General features: G+C 45.6%; 1 protein-coding gene across 7 annotated transcripts in view; it reads right to left on the bottom strand.

Annotated features, from left to right (window-relative positions):
- PDE8B (phosphodiesterase 8B) overlaps positions 1–12,283 on the bottom strand; it is an 82,852-nt gene extending 70,569 nt beyond the window's left edge. For 3 of the 7 annotated variants that reach the window (XM_065664090.1, XM_065664091.1, XM_065664092.1), the window contains exon 1: positions 5,953–6,275. In XM_065664090.1, coding sequence (XP_065520162.1) covers positions 5,953–6,264 — 312 coding nt within the window. In that variant the 5' untranslated portion in view covers positions 6,265–6,275. Of the gene's footprint in view, positions 1–5,952; positions 6,296–6,750; positions 6,778–12,201 lie in introns of those variants that run through there. The other 4 variants (XM_065664096.1, XM_065664093.1, XM_065664094.1 and 1 more) reach the window with 4 other exon arrangements.
- Between the last annotated feature and the right edge of the window lie 747 nt (positions 12,284–13,030).

The following is a 13,030-nucleotide window of genomic DNA, read 5'->3' as shown; positions in this document are numbered from 1 at the left end:
TGGGTCCTTTCCAACCCTAACTATTCTATGATTCTATGATATTCAATATAGGAATTATTTGGCCCTGGATGGCCAAACCAGTGGGTAGAGATATACAGTGATTTTTTTTTGTTTGTTTGTTTTTTTTAACCACTCTCCACAGTAACTGTCTATTCACAGTGTCAGAGGTAACACAAAGGAGCAGAATGTCTCTAACATGTTTTGTTCTTTTAACAGGTGAGAAAGACATTTGTAAGTAATTGGATGCTGAAGGCTGGGGCAGTGACAAAATCAGTTGACCTGCAAGGGAAAAATAAAGCTCATGAGCAAATGGACTAATGGTTTTCTCAAGTGAAAAAAGTTATCTGCACTAGACGCTACCTCCAGAGGGCTGTGCAGCTTGCCATCTCTCTTGGTACTCCTAACTTATATCCGACAGCACTTCCTTCTCACACAAAACGAAAGCTGGTTCAAGCTGCACAAGCCAAAAGCACCAGTGTTTTGTGGGAGTTGTGGGAGCTCGTATAGAATGAGCTCAACATACCTTATGGCCTGTGAGAATCGTCCCAAAAAAGACACTCTCAGAGAAGCAAGGGGCCAATCAGCTGTTGCTGCCTGGTAGGACTGGTCACTTACTGGGCTAGAAATGCACCTACTAAACTAGGCCAGAGGGAGACAGTACTACTCAAGAGATCATCAGGTGTCAGCCATTACTGTAAGCTCATGCCCTTCAAACACACAGGCTTGTGTTCCACAATGGGATAATGGCATATTTATCTTTACATCGGTAAAGGCAACTGCTGATCTTCTGAAGCCATAATCCCGCTGCTATTGACTTATTTTGAAGTCCTGAAAATACTGGGTTTGGTTACCATGACAATACTCCCCCTAAAGAGTTAAACTCTGCTACACCATAAAACGCTTCACATGCTATTTCCTAGCAACCACACAGGTACATACAGCCGTCACTGAAGGCAATTTTAGGGAAGTTACATTCACTCTACAGGTTTCACATACACCATGCATCTTTCCCTTCGGGCTACGCTAAAAAGAGCCTGTGATGGAGACAGACTTGAATCTTTATAAAAAATAAGAGGTGTGACCAACAGGCAGACAGGAAATAAAAGCAGAGAATGATCAACACGGAAACTAAAGTACACTGAGATCTGATAGCAGTGGAGGTGGTGTAAGAGGAGAATTTAACCCAAAGCATGGTTTCTTTTTCATCTCTCATTCCCCTTTACACCACTGCTTACATTTTCACCAAAGCTTACTCTTCTGACCTTGAGTTTTCAAGCAGCAATACTTTTGAGGGAGTACGCAGATAATTCAAAATGGGACTACAGGGTTCATGCAAATAGCATGTCTGACTTGTGCTATGAAGACTTTGACTAAAAAAAAAATAAACCAAAATCCCGCAAAACACACACACACAAAACCAAAACAAGCCCAAACAAAACAAACCCAAACAAACAAACAAACAAAAGCCCAAACAAAAAAGCCAAACACAAAACCAAGCCTGAGCCCTCAGCTCTCCTGCTTTTTTTTTTTTGCACATAGGACTAAGGCGTACGAATGTCCCCAGCTCTGCTTGCATTAATCTGACAAGCTTTCTATGAGCACCCAGCATTTCAGAAATGACTATGATCTCTTTTAGAGTATAAATAATACTCTTTTTAACTTCTGCAGGCTTTAAGTATCATTACACAAAATTATGGACCGCTTCTCAGAACATTACCAAGTTATTAAAAATACGTGCTTGCATTACTCGTTACTTCAGGAATGCCTAGGCTGTATAATCCAGCCTGGTACAAATACCTCATCTAGGAAACCATGGATGCAGAAGAGGTACAGCAACCTGTCTGAAATAACAGAGTCCTGGAGAAGCTGAAGGACCCCACCACCAACAGGAAAATTTTTATGAGTCAGGTGCTCAAATGCTCATTACAGCAAATAGAGCAAGCTCATCAGTTCAATGTGATAGATGTCCAAGGCATGGAGGGGAAACTAAAGCCACGTGAAAGGAAATGTGTGCAAGAGACGTTTGGTAGCCTTGTCTCTCTCAGACTACCTGCAGGGCAAGTGTGATGCTTAATTTCACAACCTTAATCTGCTCAATTACTATGCTGTCTAAACCACTACTTAAAGGATGATAGATGACTGGATTATTCCTCATCTGAAGAAGAGAAATGAGAAACTATGTGCCCATTTTCTGTATCACACCCTAACAATCATTAAGCACTCTCAGCTGCCAGAATTCAAACCTACCCCTTCATCCCAAGAGTATACGTTATTCCCCATGGTATATGACACAGCTTTCATTATGTCTTTCAGGTCAGTTTTATTTGAAATCTCTCTGCTCTGCAGTCAGTATGATCATGGAGTACTAGAAATTGTTAAAAAATCCACTTACAGCTCCTCACAGTAAAACCTCAGAGTCTTATTTTGTGCACAGCAAATGGTACAAAGTAGAAAACAGATACTATCAATGCTCAGTTTACCTACAAATGTTTGGTGTTTTGGGCACTGAAAGCAAATGTTCCAAAATAAGTTTTTACTGGAGGACTTAGAGGGGTGCACAAGTCCTTGAGGCACCTCTTGACTCTTAGTGCTGAAATGGCTGAGGTTCACTGTTCTCTGACAAGCTTCCAACGCTCCTCTTTTCCTATTATCAAGGGAAGGCAGGGGGAAAAAAGAAGCAAGCATTTTATATTTTATGATATAAATGCCTATCACCCAGAACAGTTGTGGAAGTCCAGAATGTTGTGTGACTCAACACCAAACAAGTTTAATCTACCAGGCTGCTTGGTTTCCTTTGCCAGCTGATACATTATTTTCTGAAGAAGTCGTTTTCTGCATTCAGTAACACTTCTGTCCAGCATTATTTAAAAGGACATCTACAGTGCTTGCTGAAGTTACCTACACCATTTGAAGGAGAAACCGAAAGGTCAGATACAGAGCCACAAATCCTTTGCCAAAGTCCTTTTAGTGTATTCACTAAAATACAGGAAGTCTGGGCTTTGTCCAAGTAAAGCATCCCTCTACTAACAATTTTCTTTATGGTAAGAGTTACTCAGGCCACCATCTCTCAGAGAATAGCTAACCTAAATTAAAAATGCTTTGCACTGTATCATAGTTCAACTCTATTTGGTCTGCCCAAATCTTTTGAACCCCGGAGTATGCTCGAGAGAGCTTTGAAGTCTTAGGTAGGTATCCTATTGAGTTGTGAAATGGACCCTGATCACACTAAGTTACAGAGTTGGGAGGTTTATTTTCCAAGTTTACCCAACATCTGGTAAGGTTCATGTTCTGCAGAACATACTAGCAGCCAGCTGAACAGCAATACATTTCAAACAAAACAAGAAGTGAGAATTACAGTGACTTTTCCTAAACATAATACTGCTTTAAAGAGAAGAATTGTGTTTGAAATCAAGGCCATGCTTAGGGTTTAATTTCTCCAGAATCCATAAACCTGATGCAACTCTGGATTTCTGAATACTCTCCATAGCAATTTGTATTTGGCAGCTGCGTCCTTTTCCCTATTCCCCCAGATCTGAAATCCCCATAAAAGCTAGATGCTTCATATATTGGGGTGCATTCTTCTCCTCAATGCTTCCACCTTGGAACTTAAGACATACCAACATTGGTAAAATATACTGTCTCATTGTATTTCTCTACTTCTCAAGCTTTACTTTGAAATTTCATTTTGGTGTAGAAAAAATAAAAACTGTCAAAACCTGTTCCTAGTGTGACAGGCTTTCAAGAGAGTTTCATGGACAGGCTTTTCTCTTCCACGAAGAACACAGTATATGAAGAACCAAACCATTACGCTAGCTGCACTTGTCATTTCAAGGACAAAAATAAGATAATCAGCAGAAGTCTGAAAAGGGTTGGGTATTTTTTTTCCCCACCAGGCTATATGTTAGCAACAAGAGCCTTAAAACTTGTTTGTCTGTTTATTTGTTTTGTCCCCTAAATACAGTTACATGAGATTTCAACACAGCATATGCATGTAACCAAGCACTACATCCATTAAAACCATGCGGTATTACTAGACACTTTTTCTGTACCAAAATAACTAGTGTTTTTCTTCATTTTGAACTTCAGTTGAAACAAAGATTGTTATCATGTAATACCGGAGAACATATATCCATTATTTTCAATTTCTTATAGCCCATCAGGCACCAAGTACCATTTTGCCTCCATGATAGTTCTGCAATACCCCAGCCTTGCTTTGGCCAGACAAACATGATATTAACCTGTAGGAAAATGTGTCAGAAATACCATCAAGAATGGAGGCAACAGTTTATTTAAAAAAAATACACAAAGTATTTGACAGACCTTAAATCTCACAAGAATGAAGACATTTCTACTGTATCATCGAAGCAGTTGTTAAATATATACTAAATAACCCAACCCACATAATTCCCCTTAGGTGGTTGGGACTCTAAAATTGTAAAAAGAACTGAAATTATTCAAAGTAATACTACAGTGCAAATTATGCACTTCAAAAATATCTAAAATATGTCCACTTTTAATAACCAGAAAACTGACAAATGTGTTTGTTTGTAAGAGCACATGATGCACTCCCAGATAATAAACAATTCATAAGAACAGAAAGGGGCATTACCACTTAAAAAAAAAATCTTTTTTCCATATCTCAACTTAATGAATTGTGTAAGAATTTCTATTTTGCTCTTTTCTACATTAACAAACAAACCAACCACAACGTATTTCATCAAAGTATTCTACTCTGAAAAAAACCCAAATTAATCCCCAAATCCAAAAAAGTGGGTTTACTTTCTCTGTGATGTCTCTCACTTGTGTTTTCCTTAGATGATGTCTGGAGTTGTTTTTGTTTGTTTGTTTGTTTGTTTTTTTATTATGTAAGATTATATAACCTTTTAATTTCTTAATTATAGTATACGAAAATACCAGGATGTATGTAATCCCCTGGAATTACTGTGTGACATGATATCCTGCTTTATTAGTACAACGGAAGAGTAACCCAAGGCGCAGTGGGATCACAAGGCACCATTTGTTTTCATAATAAGATTTGGAATATGGCAACAAAGTAAAATTCGATTCTGATCTGAAAATTTTCAGGGAATTAATGAAATCTGCCCTGATACTAAGAAAAAAATATCAATATACCACCTCTCCCCCCCGCCCCAAACCCGCCAGAGCTGTCATCTCTTTTAACTAGTGAACTTCGGCGAGGAAGTTGATGTGCAGCTACAGCAGTGCTGGCTTATTCACTGAGAGAGGGACTCAGCCTTCCAGATGTGGATGAGACGACCCTACAGGCACGGCCCCTGCCTGCCCCTCGCGGGAGCATCTCCTAGCCCTGCACCAGCCAGGTGCATTTGCCTGTATGCAGATCATAGTGGTTCGGCTCCACGCCTCGCAGCAACAGTTCATTTTAACCAGATACGGGGGAGGAAGAGGGAAAAAAGGGAATGAAGAAAACCCAACAGCAAGTACGGGCTTTATGCTGTTGAGAACTGAGCAGAGGCAGATTTCATTCCGCCACATTAACACCTCTCCCAGACGCCCAACACCTGCCATCAGCCACAAACCTGGACACGAACCCTCCCCTCCACCCCCCCGCTGTAACTCCCGGAGCGATCGCAGCACAGGGCATCCCCGGAGCCACCCCAGTGCTGCGGGAGCGGGGCAGCCCGAGGGGCCCGGCACTGCCTTCCGGGGTGCTCTGGGCCAGGCGCGCCCCGGCGCGGCCCCCCCCCCCGCCCCGCAGCAGTGTCAGCCCGGCCCGGCCGCCGCAGCTGTGGTGAGTCAGTGGGCGCCAGAGCAGCCGCTCCCCGCAGCTGCATCCCGTTCGAGGAACCATCACCTCCCGCCCTGGCGCAGGCGGGGGATGCTCCGGCTCCGTCCTCCCTCTACCGCGGCCGGCAGCGAGGACCCACACCAGCCCCACAGGGGCCCCCTCCTCCCTGAGCGGCAGCGGTGTACCTTGACGCTGGCGTTGCTGGTCTGGGTCTCCGCCTCGACGCCGCAGCAGCGGGTGGCCCTGGCCCGGGCGGAGGCTCCGGGCTCCCTGCGCTCTTTGCGGCGGGGGGCGGCGGAGGACGGTGGCTGCTGCCGGCTCTGGTAGGCGAGGACGGAGGGGATGGAGTCGGCCGCGTCTGTCTTGATGAAGAGGCCGTGCAGGGTGGTGGTGCCCTGCGAGATGGTGGTGGTTTGGTGGGAGGAATTGGACTCGTCCGAGTCCCGGCAGTAAATCACGCCGCTCTGAGAGACGTGGATGCTGGGGGCGCAGCCCATCCCTTCCCTTCCCTCCCCGCCCCGCTGCACCGCCGGCAGACCGGCCCGTTCCGCTCCGCTCCGCTCCCACCTGCCGCCCGAGCGGGCTGCGGGGCCGCCGCCCCTGCGCCGCGCTCCCCGCGGCGGCACCGGCACCGGCACCACCCCCCACCGCTGGCGCTGCCCCGGCCGCTCCCGCCCCTGCGGCGCCTCCCCGGCCCCCGCGCCGCCCCCGGGGACCCCAGACCCTTCCCCGTCTCGGCAGGGTCTTACGAAGCGCCTGCGACCGCAGGGTCCTTGAGCCGCGGGGGCAGGGGCGAAGGAGGAGAAGCGTCACCAGCGGTGCAGACCCCTCCCGACCCTGGCAGAGGGTCTGCCTGCGAGCGTTCCGCACGCACAACATCACACCACCCGCCCCCCCGCGTCCCCATCGTGACAAGTACGTTTTCCTTTCTTTTCCTAAAAGCAGTTAAAAAATACTTATTTTGTCTGTCAAAATGCACCTACTTTTCTTAGCCGTGGGTGAGCAAATCTCAATTGTCTGGGGAGAGTTCAGAGCCACAGAGCACCCACTGCAAGTTAGGAAAAAGGCCAGGATTGTTCCACAATTTTTAATGCTGTTTTCCAGTCAGGCCAAAATCCAAAGGCACGAGCTGCTGTTTTAGCCTATATGTCTGATAGCTGCCAATCCCTGTTTCCGCTCCCTGGGGAGACAATCAAGCAAAATGTTTAATGCTGCAGAGATTTACACACCTTCTTAGCTTTCCACAGTGAATAGTTTCATTGACCTAAGCAACACGACCTACGAGGTGTAAAGCTAAACATGTGGGGTTTAAGTATTTGCAAGATTCTAGTTTAAATCTCCCTGTTTTCAGTGGCACATTGTAAATCTTTCAAGAATTGGTCATGTCATCCAAGCAGAATGCTGCCTGCCCAATAAAGCATTTATCTGATACCCAGTTACCAATGAACACTTGTGAATTCACCTTTTCTTCTCCTTGGAGCACTACCTGATGTTTGATCACTGTTTTTCCACCTAGTTTTTAGGAAGTGATGTGAAAATACAAGCGTGAGTACAGTTGGTGCAAGGGTTGTGATGCTGAATGACAAAGTTGTTTGAGAGTGTTATTTTGGTTCCTAAGGCTCCTGGATTGCTTTTGTGGATTAGAGACTGTTTAGTCAGAAGTGGTGGCTTCACCGCTAAAACACCTCAGTTTAGAGGACTGTTTGAGCCTTTAGCCTCTGCCAATCCAGACCATGGCTTATTCTAATTATGGCAATATGGACACTCACTCATTCGTCAATAGCTAGACTGAGATCAATCTATTTGACAAACTATGCTTTTCCAGTTACCAGTGAAAACCTCCCTAGTTTTCCTTTTAGTTGTTGATATTCACAACCCAAGTCATGAATCACATCCTACCATACTGCTCTGCTGGTGGCTGTCTTTGAGGAGTACCTTGGAGACAGGCTTAGTACCAGTGCAATGAGGCAGACTGCACTTCATCACCCAACCATGCAGCCCTTCTTGCTGCTCAGGCTGCAGTTCTGGATGAGACCTCCCAGTCTCCCAGAGCATAATACATTAAATTGCATATTAATGTATCCTAAAACGGCATTTAATAACAAAAGAGCAAGAAGTTGTATGCATCCCTTGCTATATTTTCAAGTCCCTTTTAATTTCTGTTAACAGTCTGGAAACTGAAGTTGGGGATTTCAGTTACCTGCCCTAGACCACACCTTAGATGTGCAGCAGAGCCAGGAGTTCAGGAATGCCACCCGGGACACGTACATTGGTGTAAATGACATTGCCCCAAAAGACCTCTAGGGGTTGTCGACCATCTAGTTTGAGACTTTGTTCATAGGAATTTACTCACCCCAGGTATCAACAGCACCTTACATTTTAATAAAGGAAGGAGTATTTTGACTTTGTAGACTGAGCTTGGTGAAAATGTCACGTCACATCCTAAACTGTGTTACTAGCTATTCAAGGTCCATTTTTTCTGAATAGGTATCAAGGATAAGTTATTTCACCCATCAGTATCTAAGTTTCCTTAACATCCCAGCACTCAGGTTTCTTTTTTCAGGTTTTTAATCCTACTGAATACTTTGACAACATTGCTACATTGTCAAGATAGTGTTGTAGGCACCTGCCCATCCTTACATGGATTTCCCTTGCTTAGGTTGAGTTAATGTCAGAGAACAAGTTGTAGGAACAAAGAGTCACAGCTCTGGAGAATGTTTGCTAAATGGGTTTTGGGTAATGGGGAAGGATCACCACTGAAGAGGATAATCCTGCCTGTGCTCAGTGCCAGAATGTTTGAGAGGAGTGAAAGCTGCAGGATGGGAAACTACATGGAATGCTGAAAAGGAACAGGGAAGTGGGGAGAATAACTTGATGCTTTGTCTGACAGGAGAATCACAGAACTGTAGGATGGGTGAGGTTGGAATAGTCATCTGGTCCAACCCTCTTGTTGCTCAGGAAGGGCCTATCTGGGTGTTTTTTTAGTATGCCCAAGGATGGAGACTCCATCACTCATTGAGCACCCTTTTCCAGTGCTCAGTCACCCTCACAGTTCTCTCCTGATGTTCAGAGGGAACCTCTCACATTTCAGTTTGTGCCCGCTGCCCCTGGTCCTGTCACTGGGCACCACTGAAAAGGACCTGGCTCTGTTTCTTTGCACCCTCCCTTCAGGCATTTACATCCATCGACGAGATGCCCCCAAGACTTCTCTTTCTCAGACTGAACAGTCCCAACTGTCTTCGCTTCTCCTTATGTATGTGGTGCTCAGAAGGAACTTAGAGAGATGGAACAAGCAAGTGGCGTTAGGACGAGCGGAGGCTGGAGTGGGGCACAGTGAGTGGGTGCAAAGGAGAGGGATGTCTGTCTGCTGCTGGAATAGGAAGTGAAGAAATGGGAAGTTAAAGATTAATTTTCCTAACATTGGTATTTGTCTTGCACCTTGCCTGTGAGAGGACAACCATGGATTTACTGGACAGGGAGGGAAGAGGGAATATTTCAAACACATGCATGCATACTTACACCACCTTTTATGGCATGCTTAAGTCATGCTCCTGCAGGCATGTTGCTGCAACCCTCCCTGACTGATGCCACTGAAGCAGAAGGCTTTACAATGAGCAGCACATACGAATTCAAACAGGGACTTCTGGGAGGGACAGTTAATATACTGAAGCAGACTCTGCCCTCAGAAATACATATTTAGCATGGCCCAAGAATTAAGTCAGTCCTCTGGAAGACATTCACATGTACCAGTTTTTCCACTACTAAAGAGCTCTTCGCTGCCTTTAGTTGCAGCTGTATAAATCCTAACAATTTACTTAACCAATTTAACCAATTCCTTACACGTGACTAATTTTAGTGTGATGAATTGAAGTGCATGAGTGATTCTGGAACCCATCAGTGGAATCCTGAAGTGTCTCCTCTTTTTTTTTTTCTTTCCAGTAAAACCAGTGGATATACATTCTTTATGGTGTTTACACCTGCAAATCCCTCCACAATGAAGAAAATATACTCCTCCAAACTTTATATCCTTTCCAAAGCCAGCCATAGGCTTCACTCTGACCTCAATATTAACACTCTATGTTATAAGTAGATTGGTAAGTTTATGTTGGCATTATTGGAAGCAATATCTGTAAATCCCAGTTCATTGCAGTAAGAATATACTACTTCAGAGGTCACATTTTACAGAGACTGTAAAATCTGGTACTTGACAACCAGCTACTGAAGACAGTTACCTCTATTCATGGTTCATTTACTGTAAAACCAGTTTAAGAATGTATAAATAAGCCTGTACAAAAAACCAAAAAAAAAAAAAAAGCAAAAAAACAAAAACCAAACAACCCCCCCCCAAAAACAAACAAAAACCCCACAAAAACAACAAAACAAACAAAAAACAAACAAAAAACCTCAAAATACTAGACTCTTAGGAAGCTCAACAGTTTCTGCGTCCTTTCATATTGGTCCAAAAGGTTTCTAAACTACACTAAAAATCTAACATGCTGCATTCCCAGATAGAGCAAAGTAAATACCTAGAAATTATTTAAATTATCCAGGCTACATGCTATGTTTTTAACTTAAAATAGATATGAGGAAAATAATAATCATGGCAGCTAGAATAGAACTCTTCTCTGTATACCTCTATTTTGTTAAACACCCCCCCCCCATCTACAATAATTTGGTAATAGATTATCAAATGTTAACCTTGTGCTTTTACTCATCAATACTAGAAATAGTGGTGCTTGGAAAACAGAAAGATATTAAATACGAGAGGCAAATGGTATTTCTTTTGCCTGAGGAAAAGCAGGATGTATTTTTCAGCCCACAAATCCAATGACTATCTCACCCATACGATCAAGAGTAACTTCACTAAAAACAATCACCTTTCTCCAAATCAACCAAAAAGCAAAATCAAGTCCTTTTTGTCTTCCTGCTCCAAACTCCCTTCATTTCATAACTTTGAAAAAAAATCAGTCACTGCAGCAAAGCAGTGTTTTAATTTACCATGGGTTGGTTAGTCTGCATTTGCATGCTATATTCTGTGAGTGCTGTGAGTAACAGCTTCCCGATAGCAACACCCTACAACAAAATTCCCCTAGGTAGGTATTACTCAGACAGAAAGGTTTTGCTGGGATTGCTTGCTAATCATACCATAAACCCCATCTTTAGCCTTCTCTTACGGTCAGATTTTGACTGGCTTGGACAATGCCAGCTATCCCAGTTTCCCCAGAAGTTTGTGGAATACTTTGCACTCTAGACTGTGTCCTACCTGTATGAGCGGGTTGGAACTAGATGAACTTTAAGGTCCCTTCCAACCCAAACCTTTCTGTGATTCTATGGAAATTTTGCAAGCTCACTCAAAGAAGCAGTGCTGAAAAGGGAATTCAGTCTGGCTCCCCTTCCACCATCAGTCTGTGCCACTGTAAAGGCAGTGAGGCACAGATTCTGTGGAGAGTGCATGGAGGGGCATGCACCTTCCTGCACTCTGCCTCTCCATCCCTTTGTGTGTGAGCGGGGAAGAGCTACAGGTTCTGTCCTCCTCTGTCTGCAGCTGCTTCTTTCTCTCCAGGGGCAGGAGAAGATGCAGTCTTGGGCGTTTGCTCCTCAGTGCTGATAGGTGATGAGCTGCCCCAGGGATGCAGATTCCCTCCTGGGGACAGACACCTGCGGGACTGTTCCCTAAAATGGGCCACTGCCATCAATATCAGCATATTCTCGGGAGACACAGTAACCCTTTACTACACTGCTGTGAAGAGGAAGAGTAACATACAGAAATGCACGGTAACTACAGGCTTCAGCCACCGGCAGTAGCCCTGTGTGTTAACATTATTCCCCTTGAGGAGCTCAACTTTTTGCAGGACAGTGGACAGATACTTCCGGTTACAAGCAAATTTTCTGTGACAAAATCCGATCACATTTAAAAGGCTTAGACATCTGCTCTTCACCAAACCCTTTGCTTTGGTGGACAGAGAAGGACTGCATCAAGTACTTCACACCATTCAAAAGTTAAGAAAGGCAACAGTGGCTCTCGTACCAGCATTGAAAAGTCCTCCATCAAGACTTCGTTTCCTCTCAGGAAGCTTGTTCTTTGCTCGCTGTTACTTTAGTAACACAACTCCCTTGATTTATTCTTGTGTGGGAATATCTGGGCAGCAAACCGCGCTCAAGTGGTCACTGCGTGCGCAGAGAGCCCCTGGCGCTGCGCACCGGGCAGAGCTGGGCGCAGCTCCGGGCGAGCCAAACCGTGTTGAGCGGGGTCAGCAGGCGCTGCGGTAGCACCAGCACTCGGACACTTCTCCACCGGCCCCGGGGTGCCGCCTGGAGCGGGAGGTCACCCCCAGACTGCCAGCACCCGCCGCCGCTGTGCCCCGTCTCCGGGCGCCCCGGGGGGTCCCTCGCCATCGCCCCGCTGCCCCCCGACCCACCCGGCTACCCTTTACCTTCGTCCCCGGCCCGTTCATCCTCCAAGGAGCAAAAGGGAGCGGGACCGGCGCTACGGAGCGGCTGCCCAGGTGAGTGGGGCGGGACCCGCCGCTGCCGCCGACACCTCCCCCGGGGCCGGGCCTCCCCCCTGGAGCTCCCCCGCCACCCCGCCGGGCTGGAAGCGCTCCAGGAAAATGAGTCCGTGCTGCGGGGCTCCTCTGGGAAAGGAGGACAAACCGGCTCCACAGAGCTGGTCCTGGCCAGCACAGCGCACCCCCCCCCGGCCTCTCCCCGTGCCAGTGCCCCGAACGGATCGTTTTCTGCCCCGATCAGGAACATTCAGTAACAGGGAAAAGCGCTCGGGGAAAGTAAGGTGAACTGTGTTCTCTGAGCCTGGCTTGGTTCAGTATGCTAATAGCTACACAGCCTTCGGAAACAGGCAAACCACCTAGAGAGAGTGATAAATCCATCCCTAAGCAGATAGCTGTTTGCTGATGGTTTTCAGGATCCTTGGGCAAAATCCAGCCTGACAGTTGAGGAGAAGGGAGACAAACTGCCCTGGATTGAGAGAGGGCAGAACGGCCCTGATTTGTATCGAATCCCAACTGCCAGAGGTTGGACCAGAGACACACGTCAAGCAGTCTACTTTCATCTTTGGGATGTTTTAGTTTGCAGCAAGTACTGGGTAGGTGGAACACATCAACTTGGGAATGACATCTTTGGGCTTGACTGGACATGATTCACTTTTTTGCTCTTTCATTCATTCTTTAAGAACAGCTTGTTGCTGGTTTTCCTTATGGGGTACTGCTATCTCTTGGGAGTTTATTAACATCATCATTATTTTCA

This window comes from Lathamus discolor, chromosome Z (genome assembly GCF_037157495.1).
Source record: "Lathamus discolor isolate bLatDis1 chromosome Z, bLatDis1.hap1, whole genome shotgun sequence".
In the NCBI taxonomy this organism is placed as follows: domain Eukaryota; kingdom Metazoa; phylum Chordata; class Aves; order Psittaciformes; family Psittacidae; genus Lathamus; species Lathamus discolor.
The sequence above is the reverse complement of the archived record's forward strand: the minus strand, read 5'-3'. Positions and strand labels throughout refer to the sequence as shown.